Genomic DNA, 20,116 nt, shown 5'->3' with positions numbered 1-20,116 from the left:
CAGAAGACACAACAGTTGGTACAGACAGCAAGCACCATAGGTCTTCGAATCAACATCGGGAAGACACGAGTCTTGAGGAAGAACACTAGAGTGGGCAACCCAATCACCATCAACGACCAGCCTCTGAAAGAAGTAGGCGAATTCACGTACCAGGGCAGCAAGTTGGCCAAGGATGGAGATTGAACAAGGGAAGTCACCACAAGAATCAGCAAGGCCAACCAGGCCTTGGCAATGCTGAAGCCCATCTGGAGGACAACAAACCTAAGCGCCCACATAAAGATCCGTATCTTCAAGAGCAACGTGCTGAGCTCACTTTTGTACGGGCCAGAGTGTTGGAAGACCACTGCTAACATAGAACGCAAGCTCGAAGTCTTCCAGACCAAGTGCCTGTGACGGATCATGAGGATCTTCTGGCCAAAAATGATTTCTAACGAGGAACTCCGGCACAGAGTGGGCGCAAGCACCATCGCCTAGACCACTGCAACAAGTCGATGGAGATGGCTCGTCCACGTCTGCAGAATGCCCCCTGACTCACTACCAAGGATGGCACTGAGATGGAATCCACAGGGGGAAAAGAACCGTGGCAGACCCAAAGAGACCTGGTACCGAACCGTGGAGCAAGAACTCAAGACCATAGGCCTCACCCTGCAGACCGCCCCCATAACAGCAGCCGACAGACCAAAATGGTGCTCCCTTGCTGTCGCCTCAAGCACCAGACGGCGAAGAGAGGATTGTTTGATTGATTGATTGATTGATTTGAAAGATTTAATTATTTTCTGTTTCTTAGTTTAAGAGGATGAGGTCGTAACAATTGTTAACTTATACGTGATATCACGTAGGTACATTGGAATCGCAATGTTGCACTATACTTTATCTCAACAGCTGTACCATACATAGCATTTACAATGTTGACTTGTAAGTTATATCAAAAGTTGTATCGAACAAAGAAATTTTACATTAAGGATTAAACGTACTGGACTCTCTCTTAGAGGTGTTGGATTTGTTTTGCACCCGTTTCAACAGCTGTCCAATATGCACCATCAAAATTGGAGTTATATTCAAAGCGGCCATGTGTACGACGCCCGTGATCCTAACACACACACACACACACACACACCTACACAAACGCATTAATTGACAATTCTATCAAAATGTATACATTTCAACAGTGAATGAGATTCAGCAACATACAAATGACATACTTGCATAGTATTTCCATCTTTGTTGGATGTCCTCATTAGGTGGTAGACCTCCTTTGAAGGACATTAATGCTAGACATATCCGCATGTTGGAATGAAGAAAGAAAGACAGGACGGATTCTGGTTGCAGAAGACGCCACAGTTGACCAAAGAGATAGTATTCCTTTTCCATGTGATCGTTGCTGTGTCCAGGTTATTTACAAAATCATGGTCCGAATCCCATTTAGTGTTTGCAATTTCTGTCAATATAGAAATATGTCAAAGTCGAATAGATATTGTGTCAGTATCTATTATAATATATGGCAATGGAGAAAAAAACCTTCAATCTTAAAAGGACAAATAATGCAATAACAGTGTAAAACAATTTATGAGTACAAACGCTCGCTCAAAAAATAGCATAAATTTACACATATATTGGATCGTGCAATGTGAGCTTGAACATAAATGTTTTACGTCATGAAATATTTACAATAACTGATACTGTTTTTCCCTCATTCAACAAATGTAAAGATTGGTTCTGAGCACAAGAAAATAAATACATTAACAAATGTATAGATTCACAATTTAAATTAATAGCCAGCAAATGAGCACATGCCCATAATATTTACGGCAACACTCACAACCAAGGCTGTGGACACGGAATTAAAACGAAGGATACCACCTTGATATCGTGAGGTACTGAATACTTGATGATGTTTTTCTAATACCCTTCCCTTCCTAGGGAAGAGTTAGTGTCACTCACGACTGTCTCCGTGAAACAGATATTCTGCCACACCCTGGATGAATTTGTAATAATTACACAACTTGAAGTTGGTCCTCATAATATCAAGACTATGGTAACCGTAACTATTTTGTTGGTAAGGATTCATCAATCCGAGTTAAAGGACTCCATATTTATTAGACGTGTTAGTGTATGAATACAAGTTATCGCGATATTCATCATATAATATATTGACAAAACTTCATTATTTCCTGTTCCGTTTTAAATGTCAAGATATTGCTTTGTGTCACATATAAGACTAAATTGATAGACCCATATACTGCATCAATCAATCCGGATATCGTACACTGCAGTGAATGTTCATATTAAACTAGGAATCTCTCTATCGTTTCCATTTCTCAAAAGTAAGAAATAATAATAGGCCATCTGGATGAAATTAATGAGCAGAATATCATTTTCTTTTCTTGATATAATGTTTACCTTACTCTTCTTGCGTGTTAGTATTCACAAAAACTAAGACTTGAGAAAGATAGTAACCACGTAAGTCAATCTGTAGTTAATAAGTGATTTGCAGGAAACTGTTTTCCTTTGAATCATAGTAATAGCTAAACCACACATAAGAGTAAATTCAGTAATTATATCCAGTCACACACTTTTACATCAGGGATGGATCTGTATGTCACCAGTCTTGCAAAAATAAGGGATTAAACTATTTAAAAATCCGTCTTACCTAAGTATGAATTACAGTCTTTCAAATCCATGCTGCAAAAAAGGAGTAAAATCTTTAGAATCCATTATACCAAAGTTGTCAGTAAATTTGTATTTTCTGTGACTGTGCTATGTTGAAGTCATACAATGAGAGTATTTATCTGATTAAGATTCACAAACTCACCCCTTCTCTTTATAGTATTAACAGTGTCGCATAAGGCAAGATTAAATCAGAATCAGGTAAGTACCCCTAATCCGGATATCGATTTGAAGATCCGTATCAATGTGTACCCCTAATCCGGATATCGATTTGAAGATCCGTATAATGTGTACCCCTAATCCGGATATCGATAAGATCCGTATCAAGCTGTACCCCTAATCCGGATATCGATTTGAAGATCCGTACCAATGTTAACCCCTAATCCGGATATCGATTTGAAGATCCGTACCAATGTGTACCCCTAATCAGGATATCGATTTTAATGATTCGTATTAGTCTGTTTCCAGATTCTGGTTATCACATTTGAAGACCCGTATTAGTCTGTACCATATTCCAGATAAAGATTTTAAAAACCTGTAGTGGTCTGTATCTATTGTACTGACACCAGTGTTGAAGACATCATGTTTTAAGGGGTTTTATTGCTTTTTTCGGGGGGGGGGGGGGGGCTTTTGGTTTTTATCTTCTTTTGCTTGATGTATACCCGTCGCGAAGAATAATTCAAATGCCTCTACACTTGGGAAATTTATAGTCGCTTGTTTGATTATAGCAATGTAGCTAATGATAAGTTTTGCACCTACTAATATTTTACCGAATTTTTACCGCAGTGGTATTAAATACAGACTTCATTAAAGGTCAGTTATGACTTGGACATAACGACATGATGGAGGAGTGTAAATATGCATTTCAACACTGACGACATAAGATTTGGAGAAAAATTTCTCTATATTTTACTTTATCTTTTAACTCCAGAGATTACTTATCTTGACAAGTACCATCCGAATGCAATTTAGGTGAAATCATACCAACTCATGACATGTAATATACTTGTTCAGACATCATATTATAGACAACAATACATCCGTAGGCCATACAGTTATGAGATACCATATTGTAGGAATTAAAACATAATACTGTCTTCAGACATGATATTAGAGGAAGGGTAACATTGGTGTTTGATACGTGTACCCATGCGAAGTGTTGGTAAATAGATTAGTTGGACCTGTTTAGCATTAACACATGTATCTGATAAAATATATCAGCAAAAGGACAAATAAATATCCATAATTGTCTACCCGTCTATATTTGGATGAGTGTTTCAGAATAACCTATACATACTTTTTCTTTAGTTGCCTGTAGTACACACAATACCACAAAAATTCAAGTCCTCCGATCCAATAACTGCAGTTGTCTTAATGAGAAACTTCATTAGGAAGGGGGGGGGGAACAATGCAGGAATAAACCACGTGACACTTTTCTAGTAGTTATTTCTATACTCACGATTCACTTCCAGTCTATATAGATACAAATTTGAATTTACCTTGTTTATCATTCAATGCATGGCAAGTTTAAATATGTACGCCAATGTTATAATGGGATAAGGACAAGTAGTTATTTTAATCAAATTTCAATTTTTGTCGCAAATTCTTAATTTTGTTTGAAAAATGTTCTCAACCTTCTTTTTTATTTTCAGGCTTGTAATCCCTGTAACCCAAATTAAATGACTGACAGTTATTGACTGGCAGTTAGTGAGGCATGCAATAGTTAGAATGCCAATTGCAGCTGTAACAGTAAGTCTAGAATAAATATCAGCCAAACTATTGAATGATACCAACATACAAAACTCCCTAAGCAAGATCTAGCAGCTTCTGCATTGTACAAAGGCTGTATAGGAATTTCGTTGTTGAGGGTATTATCATACACTTGAATGCATTTATGACTGATATCATTGACTATTAATGGGTATATGTCGATTTTATGATAGACTCTGAATTGTGGTGGTGCTGTGCAATTTAATGCATTTCTGATGTAATTATGGCGGCATTGTTATGGACTTGAATGCATTTATGATGACATCATTATGGACTTTACTACATTTATGACGGACATATTATGTACTTGAATGCCTTTAATTATGGAATTTAATGCATTTATGATGACATCATTATGGACTTTACTACATTTATGACGGACATATTATGGACTTGAATACCTTTACGACGGTATTATTATGGAATCAATGCATTTATGAGGCATTATTATGGACTTTAAAGCATTTATGACGTCACTAATATGGACTTTAATGCCTTTATGACGGCATTATTATGGGCATTAATGTCTTGACGACGGCATTATTTTGGACCTTAATGCATTTATGACGGCATTATTATGGACTTTAATACATTTATGACGACATTATTATGGACTTTAATGCATTTATGATGCCTTTTTAATGGACTTTAATGCTTTTATGACGGCATTATTATGCATTTTAATGCATTTATGACTAATCAACGGATCTAAATGTATTTATGACAGTTTTGTCACTGTCTGTAATGCGCTTAAGACGACGTTATCATGGACTCGTGCATTTATGATGGTGTTATCGTGGACATTAATACATTTAGGACTTATTATGCATTGTACTGCATTTTTGAAAGTGGTAGCATGGACTTAAATGCATTTACGACGGTGTTATCATGGACTCTTAATGCATTTTTTAGTATCTCCATTAAGTATATTATTATGTAACATTATTACTAGAGGATAAACATATATATGTTCAACTGATTAAACACTCGAACATATCTCTGTTATAACATATCGTAAAAAGAATGTACCTGTCGTAACCAAATCTGGAGAAATAACTATTCGATTTTCGTGAATTTGTTTCGTCTTGTTTGAGTATTGGGAAGCCGTTATTGGGAAAATGTCCATTCAGCTGAGTAGCTTTCCAGTCACTAGGAGCAGAGGTCGTAAGATACAAAATTGCGAGATTTCATGGTTGCCTGGATTAATTTTGTACGTTGAAATCTCCCTAATATCTGAACTCTCCGGATCTTTTTTGGTGTATGTGTTCAGTCAAGGTCAAAAAATGACTTAAAGCTATTTCTTTCTTTTATTTATGCGTTAGATATGTTTAGATTTTTGGTTCATTAAAGACCTGAAAATATATTATCTGAAGTGGACTGTGCTAAAACGCATTATCTGAAGTTCGCTGTAGAAAAACAAACTCATGTAAGTAATATGATCGTGATAGTGGCATAGTAGTTCTCACTAGGCGAAAAGCTCGTGTACTGCATGATACCTAGAAAGGGACTGTATAAAGCAACCATATGCAATGTAAAACGGGGGCAGTCACACGTACAATTACTATGGACAGGAACTAACACCTGGAAACGTCGGGACACGTGTGCGCCAGTCACAAGAATTATCCTATAATTCAATACACAGCAGAGAAGCCATAGGAAGGCGCACCTACACCACAAATGCGCCATTGGAGGGAGTACCTATGCAGTAAAGAACCCATTGGAGGACGTGTGTCATCAGTGAATGATGATTCAGTGCGGAAGTACCAGTGAATATGAAGTGATCTTAAGAACTTTAATAAACCATATTTAAGAATACTTTAACTGCAGTTATTTTGTTACTATTGTGCAATATTTGACTAGTGCATCATGGAGCATGACGTAAATTATCAATCTGCGGCAAAACAACCTACGCGAGCATAATATTAGGGCCCACGAGTGAGTGGCTCTTAGCCGTGCTATTTGCGGTTTTAAGTAATTTTTTTAGCGGACAACGTCTTTTATCGTGATGTCCTTAAAAACAAGATAAATATCGACATCAGGCCAGATATTCCATTGAGAGGTTCTCCCAAATAATGCACTATATCAATAGTTAAAGCAAGGTTTGAAGTCGATGCTGTTCTCGAGTACATCTGAACAACACAATATCTGAGTTAAGGGTTGCTAAGTAAATCCTGGTTTAAATTTTCGAGTGTTTCCTAATTATTTTAGCTGCATAGCTAACGGTGTTCGAGACCTCTCTTTTGATAACGTTATGCAAGGCAAGCACGTAGCTAATAACATGCTTTACACTGATTGGATAACAGCCTGGCCGGTCGTTAGCCTAATTTCATTGCAAGCAAAAGGGCTGCAAAGTATGTTGCATAAACAGGAAAATTGACTAAATCAATTGAAAAACAAACGCTTTGATACGCCTTTTAAACAGCACCGTTTTTATTTCTATCGTTACTATAGTAAAATAATCATAAGTCTTTTATCATGTATAGACTTGAAATACAAATTTGTATCGAACGTGTTAGCCGATGAAAGAAAGCAGAACCTGGCATTAAATGAATGTTAAATATCCGTTGTCAACTCAATACGCATATGTGAGTGCCAAGATGTATTTCAAAAGCAAAGTGCGGACCATTTGAATCTCAAGATTCAAAGCAAAACGCTATTTAAACATGGTTGATAAGAACACTTAAATAAAATATTTTGTATCAGCCTGAAACTATAACTGGAGCTCTTTCAATTTGACTTATTATAGCCAATTATAGTAATGCCCTTGTCGATAAAGTGTTATTTATACAAAGTGTATAAAGAACCGTTCTATTTTTATTTATTTCATCGGTTTATTGTATTCTCCCTTCTGAGTCTGGATTTAGTATTTATAGAACGTTTATTCAGGAACTTACTGAATACTTGAATTCATGATAGATGAATTAGGCATGGCCACCTTTGCAAATAACATTCGTTTTCAGAACTTCCTTATTTTCCTCAAGGCACAGGAAAATGTTATCGTGTGGGAGTGATGGTAAAGGAAAATGCAATCGTGTGGGAGTGATGGTACAGAAAAGTGTAATCGTGTGGATGTGATTGTACAGTAAAATGTAATCGTGTGGGTGTGATTGTACAGTAAAATGTAATCGTGTGGGAGTGATGGTACAGGAAAATGTAATCGTGTGGGACTTAATGTATAGGTGGGAGTGATGGTAAATTATTTGCTAAGACCAGATAATTAAGGTTCTACTTGATATTGTGCTTGTGAAAGAAATCTAGCTTCATATTTTATTAAGAAATTAGTTCCACTAGGTAACACTGTAATAATGAACAGTGCATGCGTGATAAATATGCACTTGTGTTTATGCTTTCTGTTGCAGAGTTATTTCATCCTTATCACAACCCCCAATAAGTAGAACACATGTCTTGCCACCGTTGTAATTTTATATTATGTTTATTGCAACCCTTGAGATAGAACAGCTCTTGGCTCTACACTCTATTCAAGTCATTTTTGAAGAAGAAAAACGTCGCTAATGAATAAATTATTTGCCAGTGGTAACACTCTGAGTCACAAACGAATATCCGTGAAGATTGAAGATTACCACGCAGTCAGGAGAACTTCCGCTGGCACAGGCATACTAATATGATCCACTTGTACTAATGACGGATATTTTCCACTACGTTTCATGGAAAACAATTTGTAACGGAAAGACAAGTTGGCAAAAGAGTTGGGTCCCCAGAATGTATTATGTGCCAGTTCTTCTCACACTCAGAAAGTACGTTCATAACAGAGAACATGAAATTATACATTTCACATATATGCGCATTTAAAGGTAATGTACACAAATTAGTTCGGGTCCTGCATCAATTAGGCTTGGAAATTGGTGTGCCACTGACATCACACATTGTGGAAGAGAGGGTGAAGGCGACGCTGTGAAATTTGCTGCAATTAAATACACCCCACGAGCAAGTTATGACACTATTCCCCTCCAGATGCTTCGAAATCCTTTGGCAAAGCAGCTGGCGTGTATAAACTGAGAGCTGGCAAACCATCAGTCGTGTAAACACTGAGAGCTGGCAAATCAGCAGGCGTGTCTACTCTGAGAGCTATAGCTACTGACCTGCATATAGGCGGCTCCACCGATGTGGTCACTTTTCATTGCAAAAGAAAACTGGACATTGACATCGGTAACTCCCATTGGTGAGTGATTTAACCTTTTTATGATCACACTGCTCAGCAACGTAGAACTGGGAAAGAACTACAAAATGTACTCAGAATATTGACGCGAGTCTTGGGAAGATCTCACACATGATCACCCCTATTAGCGGAATTCTAATCCATACTAAAGCTATGTAATTTGAACGAAGTATATTTGCATAGAAAGTTCGATGTGCGACCGGCTGAAAACTCAGAACTGCAGCACGCCTTCTGTTAATCAAGCCCATCAAGGCGGTTTTCCTTTCAAGTGCGCACAGACAGTTCAGAGCACAACTTTACCTTATCAGCCCTTCCGAAACCAATCCAGTTCGTGATGCATCGGTCATCTTCACATTCGAAGGACAAGCAATATCAATAAGACATTAAATTGGTCTGAGTCTAATATCAGAGAATTTGTTTAAAAGTATTACACTCATCTGTCTCTGAGACAGCTTTGAGTGATAAAGCAATGTGTCAATGTGGAACGTTGAGTCAAACTCCTTTACTCCTGTCATTTATTGTCTCACATGCAACGCATATATATCAAAATATGACTATAACTTGACACCTATATAACAGATTTGATCGTGATAACACTGGATCACACAATGTTTGGATAAAGGAATAAATTAAATAATTGCTACAGAATAATAACATAAGCAAAAAAGAAAAGAGCAATATTACTTTATACGTTTTAGTAAAACACTTGTTACTTGTAAGGGTACATAGTTTTATTTCTTGGATACTCTCATGCACTACGATTATTTCGGATTGCTCAAGTTGGTATGAATATCTACTATACGTGTCCTATCATATATAAATATTTGAAATCGAATGATGCGCTGATTTAGCAATTAAGCAAGAAATGATCCGGCTTTAAATTGTAAACTTGTGAACATGTGACCAGTTAATTTCAAAAGTACTGCTTATGCATGCCTGTCTAAATTATCTCCCTTGTATAATGTTGGTTATAACTTGTACATGCTTTTGATTATTCCGTTGGAGACAATGTATCACACTGTAAATCTCAGAATAAGGTTGCTTAAAATAGACCTGGGTCATCTTTCTGCTTTATTTCTTGAAAAGCCATTACATTAACACAAATCAAAAGAAACTCTGCTAAATAATATTTAATAATGTACAAGGGCTGGTAGTTTTCGTTCGCAACATTTGTTGTAAAAGTGACTACGATAAATCCACACAGTGTTTTTCATTTTCCAGGTGTCACCGTAATCTTGGTACAGGTACATGTTATTTATTTGAACAAATTGCTTTATGTTTATTGATTGTTATATGCTATTTGACATGACTAATGCGTTCAATGGACTGCAATGGTATATTGTTTGACATGCGTTCAATGGACTGCAATGGTATGTTGTTTGACATGCGTTCAATGGACTGCAATGGTATGTTATTTGACATGACTAATGCCTTCAATGGACAGCAATGGTATCTTATTTGGCATGACTAATGCCTTCAGTGGACAGCAATGGTATGCAACCTATTTGCTGCTATCGAGAATACTGGGATGTTTCACTCTACGCCTCTAAGCAAGAAGAACGCTGTGCAATTACCTTGGACGAGATTTAACATATGTATTTAATATTTAATAATAATATATCATTACACAAGGTTGATGTTATGTCATGTTTGGTTTCGGAATGGTCCAATACACTTTTGTAGATATGCAGGTGGTTAGAACGTTTTCAAAATAGTAGATGTTAATTCTTTCATTGTATAAATGAATTGATCTTTTTCTAACCAGATCATGTTTAAACACTAAATTCATTAAATATGCCTTGCACAGGAATGGCTTACTACTAAAGTCATACATTGCTCGCAAGGCCTCTTATATGTTTGTATATTTTGTCCACAATCTTCCATACTAAACAAGAATAGTTGTGCAGTTTACACATTATCGGTGCCATATATACAATGAACAATAGAGGTGACCACAATATATGATGTACAGTTATTTTGGTATCGAAAGGAAGCAATGCGGCTGTTGAAAAGAATATAATGTAGGATACGTCAGCCCATTGTGTAAACAATAAAGAATTATCTAGCAGATGAATCTAAATACAAATCTAAGCTCAAAGCCAACAAGAACGGATTAACATGTCCGCTTTTTTGGTAATACAAGAAATACTATTGCTGCGATAGTTTACATTTCGTGAACTGAAGCAAGATTACAGATGCATGTCTGCACACAGGTGCGCCAACAATTGCAACTTACCTGAGGAAACTGGACATTCTAATGAACATGGAATTGTCTGATACGCTGTGTAAGCGATTGCATTAATTATAAACACAGTATCAAACTCTGAATACTAGTGCAAGTAAGTTATTTTTCGGTACAGATGAGGCCAATGTTGTAGTCATTCCGTACGATTTTCTTTTCTGCCTCTGGTACAAGACAGTACAATAGATCTTGTCAACTTCAGGAATATTTTGTCCAGATTCTAAAAGGTACCGTTCATGCATAATATGTTGTCTAGCAAATTTTGAAATATTCAGGATCAGAAAAGGTAAATATATAAATTAAATAGATTTCCAGCAAAACCCGGCCATATGTTGGACCAAAGCATCGTATTTCATCACGAACAAAAATACGTTCATAATTCTACCTTTTTCTTTGTATCTGACTGCATCAGGCTTTTTTACCTTCATTCCTTTTTGTTCATGTCTTTTCAGGTTTTTAAAATCAATGTATTTTATGATAGTCTTTCTTTCTAATACTGCCTCTTTGACTGGTAATCGTTTTGGGGATCGGTCATTTCTTTCCTGGTTTTTTATCAGCGTGTTACGTAACCTAACAACCAGCTTCTTCGGGATATTTGCATCTCTTCCATTAAAACTAATCAGATCAAATATGTCTTATAATTCCTTTACACACACAAATATAAACCTACAAGACGATAACAAAAATCTTCAACGTTTAAAATGGTAAATGTGTAAAATGACAAATTAGTACAATTATTTGGAAACGGTGTTACTAAATGAAAAAAGAGTTATGTAATATTTCAGCAGCATCCTACCAAAATTACTGGTCGAAACATATATAACACCAAAGCCATTAAAATCTAACATGTCACTGTAAATATTCGTGTCAACATCAACATGCAAACATAAAGAAGTGTGCTACACTCCTACAGAACATGTACACCGCATTATGTTAGAAAGGAGCACAGTAAGGAAACGTAATTATACAGTAGTCGCTAGATGAACATTATCCTTATTAAGTGTACTACAAAACATGTCGAGCCAAAACATTATTTTTCCGCCCATTTTAAAGAAGTGGAATTTATTTGCTATGCCTTGAGCAATTGTAGACCCATGCTTCCTCTAAAGGCTTTATTCATCAAATTGTATTAATTTTGGTAATAAAAAGGTATTTGAGATATATGTTTAAAAAACGTATCATATGTCTGCATATTTCGTTACAAATAGGACAATCTTGAGATTTTAATCTCTGCTATTAATGTATTTTCGACATAATTTTACATAATTTGAGGGTATTTAACATCGTTTTGTCTTGATACGGGACAGACAAACACGAAAATCAGTATCAACATTCTAAGTTGTACAGTTTCGTGGAAAATGTAGTTGGGTCTGGAATATCCAACTGAACACTTAATTCGCATGTAAGCATCTGCTTTTCAGCAATAATTCAACACCACAACAAGGCATAGTTCGGTCGTGCGCGAACAGTTTTATATTTCATCTGTTTTTAGTGCCGAAGAAGAAGTCTTTCTGGGACACATGATGCATCACTATTAATTTGATGTTGTTAGTCATTTTACTCAGTGACGAAATTCATTTACAATACCCCTTTTGCATGACACCATACTATTCCTTGTTTGATTTGTGTTATGCAAATAATAACAGTATCCATGAAAGTAGTTGTAGAGTACGTGAAGCAAGCATCAGTCATTAAGAATAAAAAACGGCATTGAGTCTGGAAACATGACTGCAGGCTGTCATCATTTTAACTTAATAGTTGTATCTTATGCAAAATTAAACATTGCGACAGCTGGTAGGTAATTAATATGCGGCAACTACCTTGGATTTCGGCAACGTTAAATTCAAATTACTCAGACGCTTACTATTCATAATTATCGATTCATATATACCGCTGACAAATATAGGACAGAAGACTCGTGCAGGAAGCGTCATTGTATTTAAATCCAGCGTAGACATGAAGATGACCACATTTCTCATCGTTTAAAAAATTATCTGGCTGCCCGTTAGCCCATGAAAAATATGAAACACTTTGTCCGTTCCACCATGTCCATTGTCGTCCAGCTCCAATGGCCCGTAGTCCGATAAACGGACCATAACCTACCGTAGCGGCTACTCCTGGAAATGACGAATATCAAACATTAAAAGCATAAACCGATATAACCAAACCAAATCCAGGTTATGGCAATTCGAAAGCTAGATACTTTATTTTCTGATCTTAGTTTGAAGAAAACAGAAACGCAGCTTAATCAAATACATTGTTATTATATATGTATAAATATTCTTATGAAATTAAATAGCTAAGTACAATAAATCAGTTAAACGCCTTAATGTTACTAAATGCTGGTATATTATCAAGTTGCTTATAAGATCAGAAAGATTTTACTGTTAAATTTTAACTAGTTACCGAATATACTGAAAATCGAGTTTTAACTACAACACGTGAATTTGGATGAATGAATCAAAATCCTATTTTACCCTTCAACACGTGCTAAATGTACTGAAACTCGTATTATACCATTCAACACTTGCTGAATATACTGAAACTCGTATTCATTCTCGATCACGAACAGCTTAGCTCCCTCTGATTCGCAGTCAGCCATTGCATCAGCAAAATTGTTTTGCTCTGTGTGAATCTTGAAGCACAATCCAAGTGGCTGGTAGTAGACATAGTCTCCATCACACTGCCGTGGCTCTGTGAATGTAACATTAAGGACAGAGATTCCGTGTGCAATGAAATCAATAGATTGATGTTACACAATATCGTATACTTTGGCAGTATATATATATATATATATATATATATATATATATATATATATATATATATATATATGCGATTCTTTTGTTTATAATTCACTGAGAAAATCGTGGAATTAGAGTATTCTTTATCCCATATCTTTTTCGGTATACGGTCAAGAGAAAATGTGAAAAGAAGGATGCCAAAATCCCATCAACGACTCTTTTTTATATATGAAAGCAGACACTAGAATATGTGTAAATATTTTCACAAACTTGTATCATCTTTATTTTTAATTAATCGTGCTCCTCATGCTAATCTTTATGTTGAAGGTTTTATATTGTATACATTTTGTGTAATGCAACATTTTCGCATTTACAGTACATTTATGTCAGTATGCACCATGTGGTTATTTTTATGTTGATGCGGCCTCAAACGCTAATAGATATAAACGTATTTCATGTTAACTGTTCTCATCACGCCTGGAAGTCTTAATTTTGTTGTATTTCCAATGGGTCTTCATGCTTAATGTTTTGAAGCTTTACTTTCGATTCGCACCAATGTAGCTGATAAGGTGCTGATGTGCTTCTGCACTGTTCTACTTGCATTTATTGAAACTGTAATAATAAAAAGTGTTCTACCGATCGCCCTATGTTTCCATCAGCACAGGGATATGATTATATTAAAAATAAACAATAAATATTATAATATCTTAGTACAACCTCAAATAATATGATCCCTATTTATAGAAAGACCTGAATATAATAACATTTTTCAGAAGAAATTCAAATTCCTGCACACACAATGTATCTACTATTCTTGCACACTCTTATAAATTCAATCCTATTTATAATTTATAACACTTATTTTAAAGGAGATATTTTCTGACACGAAGACACTAAGGGACATAGTGCTTGAATAAAATCGATATTTTGTTACGGAAGGCGTACTATCAGGCTGCTTTGTCGTTTTACTTAAACAAATAGAGCTCCTGAAATCACCTAAATCGATTATTCCAAAATGCAGATAATATGTACAGTGCGTACCTTCATTGGAATAGTTCATGTGTTTTAAGCGAAGACTTAAAGTCAGTAAACATGTAAAATAAATTATTATTTATTTCGCTGCGTAAGCAACAAATTCAACACCATATCATTGTCTGTAGAATCTGTAACAAACGCTGTCATTGGAATAGTTCATGTGTTTTGAGAGAAGACCTAAAGTCAGTCTATATGTAAAATCTTTCATTATTTATTTCGTAGTGTAATCAACAAATTCAACACCATATCACTGTCTGTAGAACTTGTAACAAACGCGGCTATGCGAATTAAAATATCCGCAGTAAAGAGTCTGACACAATACAGAAAACAGATGATAGCACAGTATGTATTGACAGACAGAGACACATATAATGACAGATAGATAAATAAATAGATAGATAACTAGATAGATAGATAGATAGATAGATAGATCGATCGATAGATGGATGGATGGATGTGGATGGATAGATAGATAGATAGTATTTCTAGCGAGCTAAAAAATAGTAAAGAAAATTTACTTCATCGAAATGAAATATTAACACAAAATAGAACTAAAGCAGTCGAACGAGTTAGGTGTTATTAGAATATATATATATATATATATATATATATATATATATATATATATATATATATATAGTACGATGTGCAACGCAATATTCATGTCTGAACCAAGCAAACGTCCAGATCGACTTTCTCGAAACTTTTGTATGCTTTCTTTTTGGTTTTATTCAAATAGTAGATCGCACCATAATAAATCGTAAAATGATATGTGTGTATCAATACTATCGTGAAATGCTATGTGAATATTATTATTATTGTTGTAAAATGATATGTGTTTTTATTGTTATCCTAAAATTATGTTATATTATTATTTTCATAAAATGTTATGTCTGTATTATTATTATTATTATTATCATAAAATGATATGTGTGTATTATTATTATCGTAAAATGATGTGTGTGTTGTAGTTATCGTAAAATGATATGTGTGTCTTTTATTATCGTTATTATATTTGTATTTAATTGATTTGTTGTTTTTTCTAGTTTGAGTCAACAAGTTGGGTGAGTTATATTCTTTGTAGTTCAAATTAATGTTCATTTTGCAAAACACGTTCAATGTTATAATGTTTAATTTAGATTAATTCACCAAGAGCATAAGGTTATAGTAATTTGATAACGAGTGTGTGTGTGTGTGTGTGTGTGTGTGTGTGTGTGTGTGTGACTTAGATTTTTAACGTAGCTTTAACAATTTTTCAGTCATATCACTACGATGTCTACAGTGTGGCAGTTTATAGTGATGTCTAGCAATGGGGCATAATGCCGCAGACATGTAGCACTATGTCCTACCCTGTCACATTATCCTGACACCAGGCCGACCAGTCCTAATATTAACCTCTTAATGCTGAGCGCAAAGCGAGGCAGCTGTTAGTACCAATTTTGTAAGTCTTTGGTATGTCTCAACTAGGGATCTTACCCACGTCCTGCCGCATCGGACGCGGACGCTCTAACCACTTGGCCACCGGATCGGTTTGGTAGCGAGAGATGGTACGGTTCAGATTATTGACAGGGGTATGAGCATATATGCAGCACTCCTGTTTGTAAGTTATTTTTTCGTTATTATAACTAATATTGAAGATGTTATATATATATATATATATATATATATATATATATATATATATATATATATATATATATATATATATATATATATATAAGAGTTTTGGCATCTCATATTTTTTAACCAATCAATGACATGCCATTCGTACATTACAGAAAGTCGTACACAAGCAAATATTTCAGGTGTGTTGATATTGGTTCAACTGAAACGCTCAGATATTGTTAATCTGAATGATACTAATCAGAAAGCAGATTATCTGGAATTTGTTTTCACATATTGAACTAACATGGTGTGGATAACCAGGTGTGGATAACTGGGTGTGGATAACTAGGTGTGGATAACTAGATGCAGATAACAGGGTGCGGATAACTAGGTGTGGAAAACTAGGTGTGGATAAATGGGTGTGGATAACTGGGTGTGGGTTAACTAGATGTAGCTCGAGATTGATGTAGTAAGGAGAGATGAAAGACCGCCAGGAGAAGTGTCAACTTGTATGTGCATGGAAAGCCTGAGTGATTAAAGTGACCGAGCCGGGAAAGCGGATCAAGATCATCATATGAAATGTGAAGTAAACATTGGTCATATGTATGAGAAATATCAGTATAGTGTTTGTCTATAAAGAGAAATGTCAGTAGAGTGTTTGACTATAAAGAGAAATGTTCTTATAGTGTTTGACTATAAAGAGAAATGTCAGTATGGTGGTTTACTATAGAGTCAAGAGGCATGGTAGTGTTTGACTAGATAAAATAATGTCACAAAGTCATTGAATATTCCAAATAATTATTAATTTTTTTCCATTGGGTCCATACTATAGACTCTTGTATTTATTCCATTGTCCTGTTTATTTGTTTTATAATCATTAGTACGAGGGGATAATACATTGTTTCATTGTCACCCACATACGTGTTTGTTATCACTTAAATCCCATTCAGTCGCAAACGGTGATAGCTCGATTACGTTACAGTATGTACACTTTTGACAGGAACGAGCGCTTATTTACAGTGTCGTTTTTATAGTGTACCTTTATTAACAGAATATATATATGAATTATTGTTCAGTTATACCTTATATCAATAGCTGTACAATATATAGGAATTACACATTATGAACTAAATGTATTAAAGTCTTTCTGAGCAGTGTTGATTATATTTGTCACAAATTTCAACAGCTACCTAATATATACCATAAAAATTGAAGTTGATTAAAGCAGCCCTGTAAGCAGCTGAACATAAAAAATCTTTAATACCCACTTAAAGTGCCGGTAACATAAAACATTCCATTGCTACATGTTATAAAACGAAAACAATATGCAATTTAATTCCTAAAATTTGCATACCCATTTGGTGCTCGAAGTTCACGTCATGACGTAATTCGTGGAGAAGACATACATTGTGGAGCCATTACGTTCGTTACAAAATACTTATATAGATGTGTTTGCTTAAATATTTAGAAGGAAGAGAAACATGAATTGGTAATGTTGGCGACCGATATACATTGAATACGATTCAACAGCCTGCAACTGACATACTTGTATAGTAGTTCCATCCTTGTTGGATCTCATCGGGTGGTAGACCTCTTTTGAAGGACATTGATCCTAGACACATCCGCATACTCGAATGATAGAAGAAAGACCAACAGGACGGATTCTGGTTGCAGAGGACGCCACAATTGACCAATGAAATATTATTCTTTTTCCATATGACCGCTGCAGTGTCCAAGTTATTTACAAAATCATGGTCCGAACCCCATTTAGTGTTTGTAATTTCTGTCAATTAGAAAATAAATCAAACAAGAAGGGTCCATCAGACAATGTATCAATGTACATTATAAAACTGGAGAATGAACGATAACTAGTTGATCTCAAAACTATATATATAAATAACACAATGCAAAACAGTGACGAATTCAAGAAGACGATCAAATAAAATTGACAGAGATTTACTCTAATTTACATATTCTATCGTGCTGTTGAAACATTTAATATCATCAAATATCGATCGTAACTGATTAGCCTCGTTCCCTATTTCACCACAGCGAAGGAATGGTTAGGTAGGAAGAAATGGAGTATTTAAAGAAATTAATACTTCACAACATAAACCGATGACAAGAGACAGATGTCAAGATATATTACTGCTCACAAGCCAGTGAACTAAAAGAGTCACACTCAAGAATATAGGTGTAGTTACTTACCTGATTTGAAATTATTTTCCTTTGAAACATAGTAATGACATAGCCCAATATAATATACAATTTAGTAATTATATGCCAAGGTCAAACACTGGCAATATCAGTGATGGAGCCGCATATCACCCATCGTGTCAAAATAAGCACTAGACTTGTTTAAAATTGTATTCTCTTTCACTATTTAATGCTGGAGTAATACAATCAGAGTATAATATCCTATTCTGATCCCAAAACCCACTCGGACCCATCGTACTATGTACAGTGAGTAAGAGTGGACCGAGGGTCGTGATTTGTTTCTCATTATTTTATATATTGTCTATATTTTGAAGATGTATAATAATTTTAACAAATAGTGATCGCTCATCTTGACACGAGTAATGTGAATGTCCTTCGGGTGATATCACGTCAAATCAAAAGGTATGGTGCTTTTTAAGACATGCTATTAGGGGAAGCAGTACGCCAGTAGGGCTATCCGGTTTCCAGACAAGATATTAAGGGAATTGAAAAGCTAGTGGTGGATACGGTCTTCAGACGTGATGTTAAGAAAGGATATCATTGTTGTGTGGTATCTGTATCCATATCAGAATATTGGCAATGGATTAGTTGGACCTGTTTGGTATTAATACATGTATCAGATAAAATATGGTAAAAGTTAATGAATAATTCGTGTATCCTCAACAAGACAAATATGTACAATTTCTACCCGACTGTATTTGGATGCGTTTATTACAATATGAGCCTGTACTACATACCGAACCTCATCATTTCCTATTTTTCATTCATTCTGTTGGAACAACAATATTTCTATCTAATAGCTAGTTTTTTTTTATTGATCACAAGCTGTATATTTTATAACCATAATGGAATGGAAATTAAAACACAATCGGAATAAGAGTAGAGATCCTTAATTCATAAAAACGAAATAACTGTTAACCAGAATAGTACAAACATCAGAATAATATGTATGACGAGGATTGGAACGAGGATTATACTTACATACCATCACAATTTCTACGGGTTAGAGCTGTCTTAACTTCGTTTCTCGAATTCATACAAATTTCCACATTACGGTTACAAAAACTTACCAGAAGAAAATGTGTTGAGAACCATATGGAAAAATATGGCATACAGACTTCTTTTCCCGGCAGAAAATGGATTCATGACTGCTAAGTAGTTGGAATAGGACAAATCACAACAAATTAATTGTTCTTGTGTAGTCACAACGTGTCAGCTACATATACAGTATGAATCGATTGTATACGGAAACAAGAGGAAACAACGTTCAGATTAAACCACGTGACCTTTTGCTAATAGTTCTACCTACAACCATGATCCACTCCCAGTTTATATAGATAATATTGTGGCTTTACTTGCGTTAATCCTCGTTGTTTTCGTGATCTATCAATCGTTGCATGCAAATGTAAACATTTACGTTAAATAATTTATTATATGGATATGGAAACGTATTTAGTTTAGTGACAGATCATTCTTTGACCCAAATCCACAAACTTAATTTGTTTGAACAACCTGCACAACCTGCTTATTTATTTGCAAATTTGTACTCTATGCAACACAAAAATAAATTGATTGACAGTTATTGATTGGCAATTGGTGAGGCTTCCAAACGTTAGAGTGTTAATTAAAACCATAAGAGTGCCTTTCACATAATATGAA

The 20,116-nt window shown here is 35.1% G+C and overlaps 1 protein-coding gene across 1 annotated transcript; it reads right to left on the bottom strand.

Annotated features, from left to right (window-relative positions):
* Positions 1 to 11,644: 11,644 nt before the first annotated feature.
* LOC149774707 (perlucin-like protein) lies at positions 11,645 to 19,732 on the bottom strand. Its single transcript, XM_089944761.1, has 4 exons — positions 19,528 to 19,732; positions 17,787 to 18,023; positions 13,374 to 13,550; positions 11,645 to 12,973 (listed from the first exon to the last, which is right to left on the bottom strand). The coding sequence occupies exons 1-4, from the start codon at positions 19,601 to 19,603 to the stop codon at positions 12,738 to 12,740; spliced, it is 726 nt and encodes a 241-aa protein (XP_089800887.1). The 5' UTR covers positions 19,604 to 19,732; the 3' UTR covers positions 11,645 to 12,737.
* Between the last annotated feature and the right edge of the window lie 384 nt (positions 19,733 to 20,116).

Source organism: Sinohyriopsis cumingii, unplaced genomic scaffold, assembly GCF_028554795.1.
Source record: "Sinohyriopsis cumingii isolate HCF-2022 unplaced genomic scaffold, ASM2855479v2 utg000160l, whole genome shotgun sequence".
NCBI classification, from domain to species: Eukaryota; Metazoa; Mollusca; class Bivalvia; order Unionida; family Unionidae; genus Sinohyriopsis; species Sinohyriopsis cumingii.
Note: the sequence above shows the minus strand (reverse complement) of the source record. Positions and strands in the feature narration are given on the sequence as shown.